Source organism: Nannochloropsis gaditana, assembly GCF_000240725.1.
Source record: "Nannochloropsis gaditana CCMP526 unplaced genomic scaffold scaffold441, whole genome shotgun sequence".
NCBI classification, from domain to species: domain Eukaryota; class Eustigmatophyceae; order Eustigmatales; family Monodopsidaceae; genus Microchloropsis; species Microchloropsis gaditana.
This window is the reverse complement of record NW_005803512.1, coordinates 1-21,074: the sequence shown is the minus strand read 5'-3', so window position 1 is coordinate 21,074 and position 21,074 is coordinate 1. Positions and strand designations below refer to the sequence as shown.

The following is a 21,074-nucleotide window of genomic DNA, read 5'->3' as shown; positions in this document are numbered from 1 at the left end:
CCCCCTGTCCACATGCCCCCAAAAGGTGATGGTGACCCAGATAGTACGCGTAGGTCAAGTAAACAGCGCAACGATTTTTTTTCTTTCGTGTTTTTTTTAAGATTGCGTGGAGCTATAGCTTGTGGGGACCACCAGATACCTTCCCATCTTGTAAAGGACCTTCCTTATCCAGCGGGATGCGTCGCAGGGACTTGGCTTTATCCTCTACGATGGGCAAGACAAATGCTGTACTACACACCTACTCCCTGTCGATTACATCCCAGGTACACTCTTCCTCCGCTATGAAGGTGTGACAAGCCAGGACGTCACGTGGCAACTGCCAACCTTGGCCATCTCGCTCCTGGGGAGCTTTCACAAGGGTGAAGTGGCGCATCAACAACTTTTTGCGCGGCTCACCTTGGTCAATTCCGCGCCTTCTGTCGTTGGAATCTTCTCGAGCCTGCCAAAATAACAATTCGCTTTTCGATCACGGCGTGCCTTTTGTAGACGTGGCTTAGACGATAAAATCCCACCACAGCTGATCTTTTTCCCCGTAAGTGGGAGCACAACGCAAGGTGGTTCCTGTACCCATGTTTCCCACATACTTGCCAAACTTGAGCTCACTGTAGCGATTAACCTTCTTCAAACCCGCTTCCTTCCCGAATAATTTTCTTCTTGCTCCTCTTCGTCCCCATTCTCTCGTTCATCCTCTTCTACGTCGTGATCATTGTTATCATTACTGTTGACTTTGTTGCCACGTCCTGCATCTGTGACGCAATCTGCTTCCTTCGCCTCGCCCCAAGCGCGTGTTCGGGAACTGCTGCGGCGTGATCTGACAGACATGTCCTCCGTTTCACGCCTCATTTTGACAGGTCTGCCGACGTGCATAGCGTTGGTGTGACGCGCCAAAAGGCTATAGGGATTATCAATATGACGCGTGTGATATGGACATGGTTTATCAAAACGGAGCGGGTCCTTGTAGCCACACAGAATTTGCTTTCCCCCAAAGCCTTTCATGCGAGTTAAATCCGATTTCCCACCACTGAATCTTGCTCGCTCTCAGGCTGAGTAGGGAATGGTCCCTGTACCAGTAATAAGAGAAAGAGGAATCGTTAGTCTCGTGGTGCGCGGAAGCATTTTCCTATGGTCCCGGAATCCCGAAGTGCCTTCCTGGTGATTCCTTCGGTATAGTCACGTAGCGCGCATGCAGTGGCCTACAAGCCAAGAGGTAGCACCTGTCGAGGAACACCGACACGGTGTTGGGGTCCCAACACCCAACTGGGACTGCAAGTCGCCTTCGACTTGAACTTGAAGGTTTATTCGCCGCTTTGTAGTTGGGACTCAACCACCGCCTTTTTGTGCCATCGGGGACCACCATTGCCACACAGGGTGGTTTATCAATCTGGTTAAATGTTTGCTTTTTCCCAAGTCTATCAAGAAACATCAATCTCTCTCTTTTTGCCCGGCAGCATAATTTTTCAGCACTGGCAGGGACCGATCGTGACTCACGGGGCCGTTACCTTCGGAGTAACGGTTGCCCAAACCTCCTCCCCGAACCTTCCTTCCCACTTCCTCGTCCCTGTAGCAAACACTCAATGATAGTACCTACTTTTGGTGTGCTTTTCCAATTATACTCCTGTTCCTATTCTCTGCAGCTGCCTCTCAGTACCTGCCTTTCGTGCGCTTTGCCAATTTTACTACCGCTACTAGTCTCTGTACCTGTCACTCAGTCCCTACTATGCGTGCGCTTTTCCAATTTCAGTGCAGCTACCGTTCCCTGTAGCTACCATTGGTATTCAGTTCTAGTACTTTTAGTAGTACATGCTACGTATTCCGAGTACTACTAGTACGACTCGTACTACTCGTGCGCTTTTCCAATGCTAGCTAGCAATAGTACCGCAAGCCTTCCCTCTACTGTATTATTCGTGCGCTTTTCAAAGTTGTCAATCATTGTAGCATCTACAGCGCAAGCATTTGTTTTTCATTGAGACCAGACACGTCACACGGCAAACATAATAGCATTAACAGAACATACATCCTCTTAAGATTATGTTTCTTCCGTCCGGCACTGCCAAGATCCAGCAATCGCGACTCCGCCTTTTTGTAAGAGAGACGTGCAAAAAACATCAATGGCTGCGGCCCCCTCCGCCTTCATACAAAAGCACTTGTTGTTTATTTTCTGACTGTGTGTAAGCTAGAGAAGACATCTGACGAGAAGAAAGAAGCATTATTGGAGGACTACTGGGGGGCCATCAAGTGTGAAGTGCGCACTTTCCGGAACCATGTAGGTTGGTATTTTTATAGATGAGGAGGAGACTGAAATGGCTGAAAGGGACAGAAAGAGAAAAATGATGAGAATGGGGAGAGAGGAGAGGTAAAGAAAACGCAGGACGTGGTATATGTGTTTGTTTGTGTCTCTATACATGTAAAGCCCTGTAGGGAAGGGGGAGGGAGGAAGCCCAATCCTGTCAGCCCCTTTCTTTCATACCTCTGCATGGCTCTACATTACGCATGCAAATGTGTCGATCTGCATGCGACAAGCCAAAAATTTGACAAGAAGACCCGAGCGATAAATGACACACAGAGCGATAAACCAGTGAGACAAAAAAAGAAAACGTCGTGAACGATGGATCGACACATCGACCGGAAAATGTGACCAAGCGATGACTCCAGGAATCGATGTTTGCTTGGCTATGACCTGTATTCTAATCGATTTATACATTGATCTTGAGCATTCAAGCTTAGATGTGATCGGTGCTTTTGATTGCCCCGAAGTACGATCTGTTGAATTTTTGTTGAGCTCATTTTCATTGGCCATGATCGTCCGATCATAATCTCAGCCCTTGCACTGCTGAGCTCATTTTCCATGGCTGTAGCGATTATTTTGATAGAGCGGAGGCCTGGGTTCCGATTTTTTTTTCCCGTTTTAAAAGAGGCTTATATACGGTCAATTTGAGCAGTCAATATCACCCCTTTTTCAAGGCTCAATCAGCCGTTGCGACGCGGGAGGTCAAAAAAGATTATGTCAACTTATTTCATACCGCCTACAGACGTGTGTTTGCAGTTTCGGAGCATACAGGACAGGTGCAGAGAGGCCTCAACGTCGTACTCAAACCGATCACAGGCTTGACTCAAGCCTGGTCGACTTCTCGATCCGTCGCTTCCATCATTTCCCTCTCAGCTGACGCACCTGCCAGTGCCGCCAGACTGCTGTACGCCCCGCCTCGCCTCGACCCTGATGAAAGCTCAGAAGAACACAAATAAATTTACTTTTTTTAGAGTTAGATCGGCATGATAATTTATTATGTCGTTTGCATTGAAGAATCGGGACCCAAGATCGAAGGCGCCGAAGGTCTTATTACAAGCACCCCAGCAGCGGCACACGTCTTTCAAGAGTGGGCAGGTGTAAAGGAGTTTCTTGCCACAAAGACCCGCAGTACTTTTTCCATTCGCCCCTTCTCCAACCTCGAAGATGCTCAGATATATGTACGCACTTTGGGATACCAGAAATGCGCCTCGACGGTTGTTGGAGAGGAAAATATCGCCACTGCAACCCTGGCGGCGCCATGTGAGGGTAGCATGAACATGTCTGCCGGTTGGATGCATTCACAGCTCGACAATATGTGCGCTGGAATAAATCTTGATGCATTACAATACAACGCCCTGGAGGAAGTCCTCCTGCGGCGAAGGAACGTCTTTCTGTCGGGGTCTGGCGGCGTAGGAAAAAGCTTCGTGACCAATTTAATCATCAACCTTTTGCGAAGACATCACGGACGTGCCTTTAGTAGAAAGGTGTGTATCACGGCAAGCACAGGAATCGCTAGCACGCACGTGGACGGAACGACTTTGCACGCGGCGACAGGCGTGGGCGTGCCCCGGTGTTGGGATCATTTCGGGCGCATGTTCTACCAGGATAAGGTGGTGGAGAGGCGGTGGAGCAGGCACTACGAGGTGTTGTTCGTGGATGAAATCTCCATGCTGAGTGGAGAGATGCTGGACGCATTAAATCGCATCATCCAAAAGCTGCGTAGGAGCAAGGAGCCTTTTGGAGGGCTGCAGGTAGTATTTGTGGGGGACTTCGCCCAGCTGCCACCGGTCCCTGAGGACCCCAGCTACACCACCAGTGACTTTGTGAGGCGGCAAGACTGGGCCTTCGAAGGCCACGAAGATTTTTGGCACATGCCTGTGATTAGCAGGGGCGCTCTCTTGTGCGATGCAGAGACACAGGGTCCAGGTCTGGAGCGAGGGCGTGTAGCCCCCCGACGGGGAGCCCGGCAAGAAGTGCTTTTCTCCAACCGGGGGCTGGCATTCCAGTCTGACGCATGGTGGGATCTAGACATGCGCGTGATTGAGTTGAAAAAGGTGTTCCGACAGGACGACGCTCGCTTTATCGCTACCTTGAATCGAGTGCGAACCGGGCACACGACAGCCGAGGACTTCGACTGGCTCAATCAGGAGTTCTACCACGCCCCGCTTCGACGGGAGCAGGCCCTCCAAGAAAGCGAACGGAAGTCAAGAGAACGGCCGCAGTTGAAGGACGAAGGAGGGCGCGAAGAGGAGAGCGACCAGAAGAAGAGGAAGCTGGCTTGGAAAACGGAAGGGGAGGACGGGCATGGCGTGTCCGCGAGTGGCGGCGGGCCGGCCTCGACGAGTTTAGGAGAGGCTGCCCAGGCTAGCTTGAGGCAGTTAGGCTCACTGGAAATGACACGGCCCGCTCCAGCCTGCCAAATAGCAGAGGAGCCTCTGCACCTGTACCCCGTAAACGCGCTGGTGGAGCGCCGGAACCGGGTGATGCTGGACAGGTTGCCCACCCGGCTGGAAGAGTACGAGGCTCAGGACTTCGTCTGGCACGAGGACAGCGGGGTCATCCTCCGTCGCCAGGAGACCGCACAAGGTTACGATGGGCGGCAACGGCGGGATCTGGAATTATTGCTGGGAAATCACTTGTACTACAAGACGTGCCTAGCTGCAGAGAGGGTCAAGCTGAAGTTAGGAGCCAAGATCTTGCTATTAAAAAACGTAGATTTATTGGGGCCGCAGAAGCTAGTCAATGGAAGCGTTGGCATGGTGGTGGAGTGGGCACCGGAAGGAAATCCTTTTTTTGACCAGGACACATCGGGCGTCGGGGCGGGAGCTGCCGGAGGGGAATCAGAGGAAAACTTGAGGGAGCCTAGCCCGGCCCCGCACGCTGTCGAGACACGTCCTCCCTCCTCCGAAAATGGGACGGATAATAAAAGGAGCCTTCATTGCTACAAAGAGAGGCTCGTAGAGGCGTGGTACACAGCCAACAAGAGCCGCATTCCGGTGGTTCTCTTTAGCAACGGCCGCAAGAAGGCCATCTTCCCCGAGCTTTTTTCGGAGACAATCGTCGGCGTCGGATGTACGTGCCGCCTGCAGCTCCCTTTGATGATCGGTTTCGCTATTTCTATTCACAAGTCTCAGGGAATGACCCTGCAAGAGGCTTTGGTGGACGTCGAGCGGTGCTTTGACGGAGGCCAAACATATGTGGCGCTCAGTCGGGTTGGACCCCGCGCGGGCCTTCGATTAGCCCAGCGTCTGAGCTACTCCAATGTAAAAGTGAATCCTACTTTCCTCCTCTGGCACAATCTGCACAAAACAATGGTGACGCGTCGCAGGGAAGTTCTGGCGATGCTTGAAGCGGAGGGCGATTCCGGAGCGGTCACGCACGCGGAAGGTTTGGGCCTTAAAGGGCTGCATCAGGAAGCAGTGGCCGTCTTGATGGATTCGACCAAGCGCGCAGAGACGCCAGTCGCCTTGAAGCGGGCGTGGGCATCCTTGAAGAAGACGTTGGACCAGCTAAAGCCTGGGAAGAATCTGCAAAGGCAGGACGTGGACATCCTGCACTGGCAGATGTTGGACTGGTGGAGGCCAGGAAATGCCCGGACTATGGAAGCAATTTATAATGTCAGACACTCCTTATAGATATCCCCATGTATCTATTAAGATGTGCGGTGCGTCCGAAAACACATTAGAATAAAGGTTTCGCATGTAAAAACAAAATTATATTGCGTGGGATTTCCGCGGTTTCTGTAGACAACACGGCGATAAATCCTAATCACGCGCCAACTTTTGCTTATTCTAGTCGAGACCGTAGGTCGTGTTTTTGTGTGTCTTCAATAGACGTTTTAGGATGTACATGAGTCACATTTATGTTATGTATGATGCTTTTCCGCAATAAGAGGCTGCTAGTGCCTTGAATAAGCACGGATAAAACAGAGTAATCAAATGAAACGACCAAATTTCCATTCTAATGCTACAATGTTTCATTTAGGATTTCTGGTCAGTGCCTTGAATAAGTTGGTCATGATAAACTCTACGCTCGCTTTCCAATGGGTCACTGAAACGCACTTATAAACTTGTCCAACTCCTCAGTGTGCCCTCCTACAGCCACACCGGCCTCGACATACTTCGGTCGAACCAGATCCATGATAAGTACTATTCTTGATTCTGTCGGGTGTAGATTAAAGGCCTTGTGTACTTTGGAGTCGTCGAAGACGATGAAGTCCCTCTCACGATGACACCGCACTTCTCCCTCCACCCATGTCCCGCAGGAACCAACACCGTTTGGGCCTAGAGGAGGGGCCACCAAAGTCAAATGCACGCGCAGGACGTGATTGGCCAGATCTTCCCAGCCTGTGTGGGCGGAAAGCCGCGTGTCGGGGCCGAGGCGAGAGAGCAAGGCGGTGCGCAGGGCGGGCCTCAGACTCTGAAGGACCTGCACGATGGCCGGACACCGGGCGCAGGTGCTAGGGATCCATTTGGAGGCGCCCGGGTCCGTCGCGGGGAAGGTGTGCAAGAATGGAACGACGCGCCAGTCGTTCTCCACCCCCCCGTCCCGGAAGTGGTACTCTGGCCACGGGGTCCAGGAGGAGACGCCCGCGGCTTCGGCCCTCAAGATGTCAAAATTCTCGAGCAAAAGGCGGAGAGCAGGGTAGTGCCGGCGCCAGTCATCGTAATAATTAGGGAGGTGCAAGGAACAAGTACTGGGAGTCGGGGGTAGGAGGTAATCCCAGTCCTCGGCGGACAGGACGGGGGCGCCAGAAGCGGGGACCCGGGAGACGGCAGGGCTGTGGGAAGCATGGCTCCCTGAGACGCCCGGGGCATGCAAGTCCAGGTACAATGATGTCTCGAGGAGATGAAGGAGACGCATCCGACTGTCTAGCGTGGGGTTGTTCGACGGGCTTGTGGTTGCCTCAGGTTCAGTGGAGCTCGCAGCTAGGCTGTGGCGCTGTAGCTGGACTAGACCGAATGTGCCGCCATTGCTGTCGGGTGAGTTGCCCACGCTCCCCAAGACACACGGCCCACATTGCCACACTTTGTCCGGTGTCAACTGCCGTAGTGTAACGATTCGCAAGCCTGCATCTTTACGCAAGGGGGAGGAGGAGAAGGAGGGAGCCAGCAAGAGGTTAAAGGTCTCCTCTATGGCGACCAAGACGTCTACAGTCAGGTACCCTGGAATCACGACGCAGAACAAGGACGGCGTCAATTTGTCGGCTGTCAGATAGGACGCGAGCTGAGTGACAGAAGAATGCAGAGCTCCAACCGACGAATCCTTCACTCGAAAGACAACACAATCCAGAGCTCCGGGACGCAGGGGCAGGGTGGCACTATCATTGCAGTATAGCATGGTCTCGCATGATGTCGGTTTTAATAGGCCAGTGCTCCCCATGGTAATTTCACTGGTATAGAGAGGGTGGATATGTATGCCTAGTCGGACACAAGCGGCAACGGCGGCGTTCTTCCGATCGTGGGTGGACCTACAGGTATCCTCGCTGTCCACGACAAAGAGAGTAAAGAGGCTGGATGCGTGCTTCAAAGGTAACCATCCCACACAAGGTCGACAGAGAGAGAGAAATTCCTTGATGTCGGAGACAGGTAGCAAGTGCCACGCCAATTGTGGCATTTGCTTGCTGTTGAAAGGGGAGAGTCAAATGCAAGCCCCTGTGAAGGGAATGCTAGAATTGGAGAAGACAGGGTCAACAAACCACTTTGGGCAATTAAGATGAATCGCATTCCTCGAGGTTTTGAGAGAAGTGCAATTGGGAGCATTTGAACCCCGTTGTGGCCAGGAAAAAGCTCTCATGAAAATTATGAAAGCGTGCTTGCCTGCGGCGGTCTCGGTACCCGCCCCATCGCCCAAAGCGGACAGCGATATCACCTGCCTGATATCACCTGCCCCGTCCCTGTCCTCCTCATCCCGCCCCCCTCGATTGGCGCAAGACCATCCAAAAATTGAGAACACCCTCCTCAGGAAACAGGGAAGTGGCGGATAGCTTGCTTTGATTTGCTGGCTCATAATATACTTTTAACAGGCTCAAAATCTTCAAATAGCAGCAAGAAGCGCATTCTTCATCCTCCGCAAAGCTTTTCCAGCCGGCCTGGGGCGGCCTCATGCGACGCAGCCACGCACCCTCCCTTAAAAAGTTGCCGGACAGCGGTCATCGCTTTGCCAGTTCTAGTGGGGTCGAAAATGCAGGAAACAGAGATGCAGGAGCCCAAAGCGGTCCGAGCGACGGAAAGCATGCTGGCGCAATAACGGGAGAAAGCATAGTGGCAAGGCGCAATGCTGCCGCTGTGGCTTCGGGCAAATGTATTGTCTCACGGGAGCCGCTCACGAATTGGCTCATGGTGCAGCAAGGGCGGCCTGTTACCAGCAAGTTTGTCTCGCCGTGCACTTCGCGCTCGTCCGACAGTGACGAGCTTTTCAAAAAAAAGTCTCTTGGAGTGCGCAAGCCTCATGCACACATGTTCATTAAATCCGACGGGGGTCCCCGGGATGACGAAGTTTCAGCCTGTATTGCAAGATATGACAAATTTGGACGGAAACGAAGCTTTGAGGCTGGGCGAGGCGGAGGAGGACGTGTTGCCGTCAGAAGGGACGGAGGCGAAGGCGCTTGAAGAAGAGCCAATGTGGGAGCCCCTGGTCTTGTGGGAGGGCGAGGTGGAGAACAACGAGGGACAAAAAGTCAAGCACCGCATTCAGGTGGAGGACCGTCTCTGCAAGGTCCTGCGGCCCCACCAACGGGAGGGAGTCCACTTCGTCTTCGAGTGCCTGACCGGGCTACGCGAGGGCTTTGAAGGGCAGGGGTGCATCCTCGCCGACGACATGGGCCTTGGGAAGACCCTCCAGTCCATCGTGGTGCTTCACACCCTCCTGAAAAAAGGCTTCAAGCCGGGCGAGCGCGTCGCGCGGAAGGCGATGGTGGTGACGCCCACGAGCCTGATCAAAAACTGGGCGAACGAGATCGCCAAATGGGTGGGCGACGACCCGGACCTCCAGGTGGTGGCCGTCACGGAGTCGGGGAAGAATATCAAGATCGAGATAAACCGCTTTCTCAGCAACCCCAGGAATCGCGGTAAGGGCGGGCGGAAGGGAAGACCAAGGGGGTCGAGGCAGGGGAAGGCTTGCGGTAGCTGTAGTACTCGATTGCCATCAGGATGGGTTTCATTGAAAGAGCTTATTTTAATTTTCCATTTGGAGAACAAAGCATGCTAGCCCTAACAAAAATATTGCGGCACAAAAGGGAGGATTGTAGAGACACGAAGGGGGGTGTCCTGGATCGATCTCTCCAGCTAGGTCTCGCAAATAGTAGGATAGATCCTCTCCGCGAGGTTTTCCTCGCTTCATGTTGAGGCTGAGACCATGCACTTCTGTCGCTGCTGATAGTCGGTCATGACATTGTATGCGTCGTTTTTCATCGATATTCCCCCTGATTTCACATTTGCCCACGCTCTTCCCCATTAGTCTTGATCATTTCCTATGAGACCTTCCGAGGCCACGCCAAGAGCTTCCCGGCGGGTTGCGCGGGTTGCTGTGATGTCCTTATTTGTGACGAGGCCCACCGCTTGAAAAACGCGGAGACTGCCACGAATCAAGCCCTGGCCAAGTTGCACTGCCGGCGTCGGGTGCTCCTGTCGGGCACACCTTTACAGAATGACTTGAACGAGTTTTACGCCATGGTGGATTTCACCAATCCTGGAATCTTGGGCACGCCGACTCAATTTCGGAAGCAGGTGGTGAGGCACGTCCTCGCCGGCAGGGAACCTGACGCAACAGATGCAGAGCTTTTAAAAGCGCAGCGTTGCCAGTACGATATGTCGACCTTGGTGAACCATTTCATTTTGCGGAGAACGAACACCCTAAACGCTCAGCACTTGCCTGCGAAACTGGTACAGGTGGTGTGCTGTCGTCTGACCCCTCTGCAAAGAAATGTGTACAAGCACCTCTTGTCTTCCAAAGAAATCCGTCACATTTGTGAGGGGAAGCAAACAAACATTCTGTCCTCGATCGGCGCACTGCAAAAGCTGTGCAACCATCCCATGTTGCTGCAGGAAAGCTCGCCCTCCTCATCGTCTTCGAGGGGGGGACCCGCGGTCAATTACGGGGGAGGAGGAAGTAATAAAGGGCAGGGCATTGGGCTGCAAGAAATCGCCCACCTTCTCCCTCCACCGGTAAGCAACGTGCGAAGTGCCGGCGCTGGAGAACGGGGGGCCCACCAGCGAGTGCAAGCGCATATGTCTGGTAAAATGCTTGTCCTGGAGCGGTTGATGCAGCAAATGCGGGCGACGGGGAAGGAGCGTATCGTGGTGGTATCGAACTACACGCAGACGTTGGACATGATCGGGCGTTTGTGCAACTGGCGAAATTGGCCGGTCATCCGCTTGGATGGGAGCACAAACGTGACAAAACGGCAAAAGCTCGTGGACATCTTCAATGACGTGCACTCGAACTCATTTGCTTTTCTCCTTTCCTCCAAAGCGGGAGGGTGTGGCATCAATTTGATCGGCGCAAATCGACTTGTCTTATTTGATCCCGATTGGAACCCCGCAGTGGATAAGCAGGCGGCAGCCCGAGTCTGGCGGGAGGGACAACAGCGCCGTTGTTTTATCTACCGATTTGTCAGCACTGGGACCATTGAGGAAAAAATTTTCATGCGTCAGTTGTCCAAAGAAGGCTTGCAATCCATCGTGGATGACAAAGAGGAGGTTAATTCCCTCTCCTCAAAAGATCTGCGCCAGCTTTTCAGGTTTGATGAGACGACGGTATCAGACACTCACAAAAAGCTTGCTTGCAAGCGTTGTCCAACGGCGGCTCTGCAGGGAGGGACGGGAGGGGCCGAGGAAGCAGCAGCAGGTGTCGGGTTGAGTAAGGCGCAATGCGAGGCTGTGCGTGGCTTGGTCGTAGAGTTGCAGGACGGGTCCTTAATGCAGGCAGTGAGAAATGACCTGAACGAGCTGGTTGCTCGGTTGCCGGTTGAAGAGAGGGTAGAGCTCCTAAACTGGGCGGAGGTTCTCCGCAGGTTGGACGACGGAGAGTACGCGGACTTGCCTGCTTTCACCAAACACATGCGCAGACAGCTTACAGCGGTTGATAAAGCGGTTGCAAAGGCGGCGACAGATCGTGCTGCCAGTGGCGCGGCTGGTTCACGCAATGATACAGAGGGCTCTGGAGAAGGGAGGGGAACAGACTTAGCACAGCTGCAAACGGGACTATACCGCTTGAGCACCGCGTTCGAACGACAATGGAGGGCGTTGGCCCCGACTTTGTTGTCATTAAGGTATCAAAGTAATGAGGAGAAGAAGGAGGACGAGGTGGCAATGGACAAAGCGAAACCTGCGAAGGTCGATTCGACGGCGTCTTCTGCAGCGGAAGAGAACCGAGTAAAAAAGGATCTGGAAGCACAAGAAGAGACGGTGGAGGAAGGAAATCGCTTTCAAGCCCAGGTCGGGATGCCACTTGAGGAAGATTTGAACAATTGGAGCCACCACTGGAACGTCGAGACGGTGGACGACCCCGTCTTCAGGGAGGCCATGCTGGGCCTGGGGACAGGCATGGATGTAGTTTCCTTTGTCTTCGGTCTGGAAGTGACCTGGAGCCTCCTGCAGCAGTACCCGCAACCCGAAGTCAAGCGGAGAGAGCGGCCGGGGGGTGAGTCGGAGGAAGAGGAGGACAAGGGAGAAAGCAGTGGGGATGATGCTGGCAGTGACGAGGCCGGAGGGGGTCAGGACGGTAACAGCGAGGATGACGCGGACGGATCAAGTAGCGGAAGGGAGATGGAGGATACTGAGGGGCAAGAAGCAAAGTCCGACGCCGTGTATCGTCGTGGCCGTCTTGTAACGCGTAAGCAGCGAGGGAGGCCGCAAAAGCTGATGAAAGAAAACAAGTCCTCTCCATCAGAAGCGATTGGTCGCGGCAAGGAAAAGGGAGAAAAAAAGAAAGGCAAGAAGGTGGCGGTCGAGGACGAGGACGAATCAAGCGACTCGTCCTCCTCCAAATCTTCAGTGGCAAGTTCCTCGTCGTTTCAGAACAATGAGGAAGGCTGGATGAAATCCCCGGGAAAAGATTTGGATGATACTGAAAGCGAGCGCGAGGTTGAAGACAAAAGGGGGAAAGAGGAGGCTATGAAGCGGGCCAAGACGACTCGGACAACACATCAGCGAGACGAGGATATGAAAGATGTTCTTTGTAAGTAACCTTGTCATGCCTTTTGAAAAAAACGTCTGCATCTAAGTGAGGGGGCTATTTCATGCATATACCTCATAATCCTTCTTGTTTTCTTGTCTGCTGCAGTGCTATTGACTGATGACGAGAGCAGCGCCGCGGAGGACGGGGAGGATGACGATGAGGACGAGGACACTGAGAGGAGCGTGAATGCAGCAACCGGTGAAGTTGAGCAAGCAGACAAGGGCCCTGACGCAAAAAACGACGAAAAAGGAGAGGATGGACAGGGGCGACATCATCTCTCACTCGAGGCGCAGGTGTATGAAGAGGAAATGGCTTTCATGGATTCAACGGGTTGCGGAGACGATGACTACGACTTCCAGGCAACTTCAGAGAAGGAGGATGACGCTTTCCTGACGGCAAAACGGAGCGGCAATAAATCTGCTGTAAACGTGTGGGAGGGGGCAAATGACAAAATGGACGAAAAAAGGGAAGGAACAGGAAGAAAACGAGCGGCTACCCTGAGCCCGCAAAAGATGAAGGGCCATAAGAAGGCATCAGGAAGGTCAAACGAACAAGAAAAGTATTCCAGCCAAGGAGGCACTGAATCTACTGCCTGGGCGTGCCCGGCTTGTACATATGAAAATTCCTCGCGGAGGAAGAAGTGTGAGGTCTGCCACGCGGAGAAACCGCTCCTCACGAGCCAGAGCCGTCGGAGCCGTGGATCCTCCCAATCAACCGCCTCACCAGGAGAGGATATGGATCCTAGCCCTTAATGACTATCCTGTATCTGAACACTAAATGTGGAATTACTTAGTGGGTGGTGTATATTCGTCTGAACTGGTACTGGCAAATTTCAAAGGGCCAGAAAGTAGTGACAGAACATACATGAAGAGTTAAAAATGAACTGAGTCCCGGGATCAAAAATCAAAAGGGCTTTTTTATTTCCATCATAACTATTTGTAAATAATTCGAAGGAGGAGGCGTCCTGTCGTTGGTGCATATGAATCCCCGCCTGTGCGACTTTTAGGCTTCTACTAGCCTGTGCTAGATGCCTGAGTGTGCTCGTTGAAGGGCGAGTACCAGTCAGCACGAAGACACCCCAGTTATTTGCTTTCATGCCGAAGAGCATGTGCCATCGAAAAGTCCAGAGCGAGGCCCGTTGCAATTTACGTATCTTCTCGGCAGGATGCCATGTCGGTGCTACCTCACTCATGTCTTATACCCAAAGCACATGATACCATGGAAAACAAAGTTTCTTGTAGCGCCAGAAGTAAAGCTTGCAAGCTCATGGTCGCCACCGTCCTTAATTGATGCCGGTGAGGATGCATGAAGTTGGAACACACTTCTATCACCCTCATGTACAAGCATCGTCTGGGCCCTCGACCCCGGCGCGGCCCTGACGGCCGTCAAACCTTGCCACATTAGACTTCGCCAGAAATGCATGGACTACTCAAATATACTCTTGATATTAAATCGGTGAGGTGCATTGGGTAACGATCCCAGACCAGACGGCATGACGGAGGGCAATGCTAAGGCTAGGCATGTGAGGTCGCGGGAACACGCTGTTTGTTGCCCTCCTCGCCTTCGAATTCCTTGGCGAGTGGAAAGACTAACCAAGCCGTCCCGAGGTCCATCTCCGCGTCCGTGTCATGTTAAATATTTATGGATGTCAAGGGACGCAGGAATTGAACGGATGTGTAGATCTAGCTGCAGTTTGATCGGCGGTAAAGCGGACAAAGGAATTTTGAGGCCGATCACTCCACTGAAGAAGTCGAAGAATGACATGAAGCTCGGAAAAACTCTAAACCTCCGCAATTTCCATTTGAATCGATATAAACCATAGGAAGCAATGTTTCGCAACCAGTACGATACAGACGTGACGGTTTGGAGCCCGCAGGGACGATTGCATCAAGTGGAGTATGCACTGGAGGCGGTCAAGCAGGTAATGGCGGCACAGGGGCTGCTAGTGCTGGCAGCGCAAGAGGAGCAATGGAAATGGCGGAATGCACTATACCGAATTTCTCTTATTCATTGTTTATTCTACCTGTATTTCGTAAGAGTGCTTGAATGATCTTTGGGTGCTCATTACGTTCCATGTCAAAATTTCCTCTCAGGGTGCTTGCGCCCTTGGACTAAGGTCAAAGGATTTCGTGGTTTTGGCAGCTTTGAAACGATCGGCCAATGAGCTTTCGTCTTACCAGAAGAAGATTTTTAAAGTGGACAATCACATCGGCATAGCCATCTCGGGTTTGACCGCCGACGCCAGATCCTTGGCGAAATACATGCGCACGGAAGCTCTGAATCATAAGTACGTTTACGGCAGCGCGTTGCAGGCGAGCCGATTGGTGGTTGACGTTGCTGACAAGCACCAACGTTGCACTCAGTCCTACGTGCGGCGGCCGTATGGCGTCGGGTTGCTGGTACGTGAAAAATAAAGCGGGATCTGGCTCTATGACCTTTTTTAATCCTTACGGTGTACACGCAATTGCGATCCATCTTTCCACTTCCGGACTCTCCTAGATCGCCTCGTACGATCAAACTGGACCTCACCTATACCAAACGGACCCTTCGGGCGCGTACTATGAGTATATTGCGCAAGCTATCGGGTCCCGCGCCCAGTCTGGGAAGACATACCTCGAGAAGTATCACGCAGAATTCGAGTCGTTGGGGCAAGACGAGTTGATCAAGCATGCTCTGAAAGCACTCTCAGGCACAGCGGGTAAGGATGTTTGGGAATTGGTGGCAGAATGAGTGGCCTAGACGGACGGGATAGGGCAAGTCGAGCCATTTCTGCCATCGGTTTTTTCCTGCCGACCACACACACTGCTGACCACACGCAATCACGAACATGACAGGAGACAAAGAGCTTAGTAAGGATAATGCATCGGTGGCTGTTGTAGGCAAAGACCACCCTCTGGAAATCATCGAAGGAGAGGCTTTGCAGCGGTATCTGGACGCCATCGAGGTGGAGGGTGACACGGGCGACAGTGCGGGCGGGGCGGCAGCAGGAGGAGATGCAATGGAATTAGCGTCGGAAGGAGAGAGCATGAGCATGTCTTGATTACGGGAGCATAAGCCAGGAGGTTGTTCGTAAGAAGAGACATGGGGTGATAGACGCAAGGAGGTTACGCCCTGTGGGAGATGAGCCGCGGAACCAAAGCGCGGCTTTTCAGTTTAAAAAATTCGTACGTGTGAAATCATACTGCTTTGGGTTGCATGTCAAGTGCGTGCTTCTCATCCGTTCATTTTTTGAAAAGTTTGCCTCAAGGCACCGAGACAAGGGCGGGAGTAACTAATCCTTAAATGCACTTCTCTTTACGATCCAATAGCAGGCCTTCGATGCCCTCTGTCAGATTGATTCTCAAACACAGCCAGTGTTGTAATATAGCTTGCATGATAAAAATCTTTTACACAAATACCTGTCACATTTTTAAACGGCTTCTCTTTTTCAGGATTTTTTAAAAAAACACGTGACGGGACGACTCGAGCCTTTTGCTCCACTCTCCGAAACCCTGCCGATGGAGACATTGCGCCGCGTAGCCAGCTTCCTTTTTGTTGGGGCATTATGGGGCTGCTCCAATGCTTTCATAAAGCAGGCTACGGCTTTATCGCCATCCAGTGGCCTGGAGTGTGACAAGGCCACCGTTCGTCCCGGGGAGTGGGGGGTCAAAATGGGCCTCGCGTCACTCGTTCGACGAAAGGTAAATGAACGAGGAAACATGAAAGGTATCGGGCCTTTAAATCTCATGATTCACGTCTAATGTTCTTGTTCCTTAAAGGCGGCACTGGCGTTTTTGGTCAATCAAACAGGATCTCTCGTTTTTTACTACCTACTCGGCTCTTGCGGTAAGTTCTGGCTTGTCGCTCTTTCTGTCCTTTTCATGCTTTTGCCCTTCGGCTTCTGGTCCTTGCACACTTATACACATATTACATGTACGTTAGAGATAAGCTTGGCCGTACCTCTGTGCAATTCCTTGACATTCGTCTTCACCGCGATCACCTCCTACCTCCTTGGAGAGCGTCTGGACCGTCCGGCCCGTGCTAGCCTCGGTGTCTTCTTCGTCCTTGTCGGAGTGACCTTATGTGTCGTCAGCAAGTGACGGATCGTATTAAGAACTCCCTACTGCATGTCAGACGGCTCTTCAGTGCGGCTTGCAGGATGCTGTACCTCTCGGCGCATTCGTTTCCTCTTGTTCGTCCCCTCCGTGTCGTCACTGGGCCGGGTGCCGTGTGGATTAGGACACTCCCAATTTTCGGCGGGAGTTGGACATGAGATGGCTGGAGTGATGACGACGGGAGTAGTCATAGCGGCATCAGGTCCGGCAGGAGGAGACGCGGGGAGCGAGGGGTCTGGCGCTGGCAGTCTGCTACCTCGGACAACATCCGGGCTGAGGCTCTTAGGAGCACGCATCTCCATGTAGATGGCCTCTTCTGCCCGCAAGCTCGCATCCAGAGCTTGGGCCTTCTGCCTGAGCGTCTCGAGACGAATCTGTTTGCCCGCCACTTGCTCGAGGACACGCACCTTGATTCCCCGCTGCTTGTCCAGCATCCGCTTTAAGGTTAGAACCGCCTCATGCAGGGAAACCAGGCGAGCTGGTGCTTTGCTCCGCAAGTTGGAATGGACCAGGCGGGATTTCTCGGCTTGTACCTCCTCCAGGGTTGCGGTGAGCTTCCGGATCTCCCGTTCCATCCATCCATTGAAACGTCGAAGCAACCGCAAAGGGAGCTCGGAGGCCAGTCGTCGTGCTTCCCACAGCGTGCATTCTTCCAAGAGTCTGGCTAATTTATTTCTTCCGTCACCAAGCGTTCCGGCAACAATTTCGCAATCGTCGTTTGCCTTGACCTGTCCTACCTCTGTACCCTTTTGATCCGCGTTTTCTGGATGGCTGGGGTCAGCCAGTCTGGTGTCGCATGTGAGAAGCTTCTTTTGGTCGGTAATGGAAGTTTTTGCTTCATTTTTTTGCATTTCGAAATTTATACGGCGATGGATAGCCTGATGTAGGTGAAGGACACGAATAGGGACTTTCAGGGGCGGGAACTCGTGACCTTTGAATGCTTGACATGTCCAAACGTTTTCGGGCAAACTAGCAAAAGGAAAGAGGACGAGTCATAATTATATTTAACCTGTTGAAGTTGCAAGTTAAGGACAGCGGCCTTCCGATTTAGAAGTTGTTTCCCTTGTCGGAAAGCTGAAAGACTCTCCCCCAAAGCAACACCCTCGCTTTTTAGTGTTTTCAGAGCATTTCTCTTTTCTATTCGGGATAGGCGAACAAAATTTTGAGTTCAGGTTTGGAAACAGAATGAAAACCCTACACTTACCTTCGTATTCACGTAGCATTGAGCTTATCTTTCCCTCCAGACTTTGAAATGCAGAGTCTGTGGTCGCGACTTGACCAAGTCCAGAAACCGAGGAGTAACTGGCAGCCATGGCACCGTAAAGTCAAAGTAAGCGTGAAATGTGCGAATCGCGATGCTCTGCGCAGCACCTGCCTGCTGGAATGAAAAAGGCGAGAGGTGATGCGACGGAGGGCAGAAAAAAAAATGTTGCGGGCGAAAGGGCATGAAATGGAAGGATTTCCATCCCGTGACACAAATGATTAGATGGAAGGGAAGATTTAGAAAAGGGAGCGGTTGTGTGAGAAGGAGGAGCTTGTGTAGGGCATTTACGTTCCCTCTCTTCACCTTGCTCTCTTATAGTCGCTCGCCGCTCCCAGGCTCGCTCCAGTCCTCGATGCCCGGTCGATTTTCGCGGACTGTAAATTAAACGCGTGCTGTTCAAGGGGAAGGAGACGAGTTTGGAAAGTAATAAAAAAGCTTAAGGGGACATTTGATGTCAGATGGATAATGGTCTGTGCAATCGTTCCCACGTAGTTGATTCTTCCTCTCGACAGCGCGGGCGTAGAACGGTTTTATTACCCGTCATCCACGATCCGCTTATGATCCTGTAAATCTAATGCACCACTCATACAAACGCGGTGTCGCATGCAATAAGAGATTAACTTACTTGATTCATTATGCCTTTTGAGGCCGTAATAGCCGTACGTGGGCGATCTTGCTCGGTAGCATGTCGAAGAACCATGTCCTGTCATGGCCTCAACATGGGAAGAGATTTACTCCGAAGAAGGCTCATGGCCAACCCGATGAGCATTCATGCCGTTGCATATTTGGGGTAGATATTTCATTAAACAGCTCTCCAAGAGTGGATAAAGACGTTAGATTTCATCAGTCCAGGACAGCCTTTTCTTACGGTCTCCTAATTGGCAATGACACCCTCCTTGTACGATTTCAGCAGGTTAGCGTAGCCTCCCCTCCCAGCTTGCATAGCTGCATAAGTTCCTTGCTCTGCAACGCGCCCATTCTATGACATGTTGATGTGAACCACCGTAGATCCTTGATTGACCGACTTTTCAGCCTTGTGTACTACTAAAAACGATAGAACCGTCGAGTCGACATAAAGCAAGTACGGGAGGACATCAATAAATCTTCCCCGAGAAGGAGCAGAACTTATTTCTGATTAACCAAAGTCGACAAGGGCTTTCGACTTCGTCACAAGTCCTATCCTACCTGTCTTTGAGGAAACATCCAGAGCACTGGTGGGTTCAACGAGGAAAAGCACGCTAACCCATCTAGAAGCATCTGGCCTTTGCTTGCGTCTGATATCATGAAAAAAAATAGAGAAAAGATTCTAATTTCCAGCATGGCAAGATGCAACAGTCACTATCCTGTATAGACTCGACCATTTCTGAGCATCACAAAGCCGGCATCTAGCTCTGCTGACCTCAATCATCTTTGCTTGAACGAGCAATTTAGTTCCCCTCCTTCCCATCATTACCACACCGTAAAAGCGCGTCATCAGGCGAATAAGAGAGCTCTTTCCCAAGGCATTGCATCCCATGATGGTATTTCTTTCGCCGGCTTGAATATCCAGGGTGGCATCATGCAGCACTGTCATTTCTCGTAGGGGATACGCAAAAGCAACTTCGATAAATTTAATTCGTCCCCGCAGCTAGCAATGATATGCAAAGTTCTTTAGGGACAAATTTGGCTCTGTGCCCTCTCCCTGCAAAATTGCGATAAGTCGAACCCTCGACTCGATCGCTCTTGCTTCTGATTCGCTCCCATGATAACGTTTGTGCTGTTGCTGTACTCCTTCGGATATCCTAGCGCACCCGCACGCGACTTTTTCTATCAGTGAGCGAAAAGACAGACGATGTACTCCCAATTGCATCCTGGATGCTGGTCCAGCGGTCTCCGACGTCGAATGAATAGTTGGGACAAAATTATCGTAACACAAAAAGGACGTCAACTGCTCTCCAGTAATCTGACGTTGCATGGCCGCGCGTGCCCCCATGCCAGCACGCAAGCTTGCAGGGCCGTTTGCAAATCTCGAACAAGAGAGCAATAAACACCGTGGCCCAGATCGTGGCTTTCTAGCATGTTCGAGAATCTCGAACAAGAGAGCAATAAACACCGTGGCCCAGATCGTGGCTTTCTAGCATGTTCGAGAATCTCGAACAAGAGAGCAATAAACACCGTGGCCCAGATCGTGGCTTTCTAGCATGTTCGAGGTATTGTGAAGCTCGGCACCGTACCGAGCAAGCTCTTGGCCCTCCCCCCCGTGCGAGCGGACGACACGGACTAATGACAAGACCTGGCCAGCCACAGCATTTGCCTTGGCGAGTGACTCCTGACTGCGTCGACCCATCCGGCGGATGAACTCACCATGGAGGGTAGTCAGGGCAATCACGAGGAAGATACCCGCGATTGTCACGAAAGCGAGGCCACGATGAAAACGAAACAAGAAAATGCTCCTACCGATCAGCTAGATGACTGTCGCAGCAACACGTCCGCGTGCGACGAAACCACGCTTGAAAATTCAGAACAATCTATTCAAAGTCGATTCGTCACTTCATCTGAATCTACGCTTTCCACGAAAGCCACATTTTGCTTAAGCAACGGCTCCAAAAGCTAGGACTGAGCACAAAGTGCGACGCCTGTACCAACGAGTCCGAAGAATGCGACGCAAACGAAAGTCAAGGCGGGAAAATCAGGCCCAATACGACAACTGCATAGACCGCCCGTTGAAATTCCTGCATCTTACCACCCACTACGGCGCATTAGGCCTAGGAAGAAAAATGCGGGACGGCTACATCGCAGATGGCGGCTCTGACCAATGCGAATGTGCTGAAGCAAAAATATTTGCGTTCGTTCAAGCTCGACAAAATTGAAGCCATCCCTTTTGGTCTGACGGCCTCTCCCTGCCTATGCTGTGACCCCTTCCGCGGCTGTACCAGTATTCCCGACCCCGAAGCACTCAATGGCTCGAAGGCGGAAAAAAATTCCATGGACACCAGAAAGTCGCGGTCTCGCGTGGAATCACCTCCCTTTCCCACGATACGAGCAAAGCCAGAGAATGTATGGTCATTATCGTGGTTATTTTTGAGGAGATCGAGACGATGCCGTCGGCCGTACTGCCCGTGATGCGGCTTCCCATTGGGAAGGCCTCGAGGCGATCATTTGTACCCATCTTATAGAATCGACAACCTCATTGTGAATGAAAGAGATGGATATATAAACAGCAAACATTTCATGAGCCCTCCAAGTGAATCGCATTCTCTTCAGTTCTCCA

At 52.0% G+C, this 21,074-nt stretch overlaps 2 protein-coding genes across 2 annotated transcripts; one reads left to right on the top strand and one right to left on the bottom strand.

Moving 5' to 3' along the window:
* Positions 1 to 3,680: 3,680 nt before the first annotated feature.
* NGA_2081000 (dna helicase aaa atpase) lies at positions 3,681 to 4,153 on the top strand (the record flags this gene model as incomplete). Its single annotated transcript, XM_005854626.1, has 1 exon — positions 3,681 to 4,153. A coding segment is annotated over one exon (473 nt), but the record flags the coding sequence as incomplete, so codon positions are not given.
* A 15,839-nt stretch (positions 4,154 to 19,992) lies between these two features.
* On the bottom strand, positions 19,993 to 21,035 carry NGA_2105100 (uncharacterized protein; the record flags this gene model as incomplete). Its single annotated transcript, XM_005854627.1, has 1 exon — positions 19,993 to 21,035. A coding segment is annotated over one exon (324 nt), but the record flags the coding sequence as incomplete, so codon positions are not given.
* Between the last annotated feature and the right edge of the window lie 39 nt (positions 21,036 to 21,074).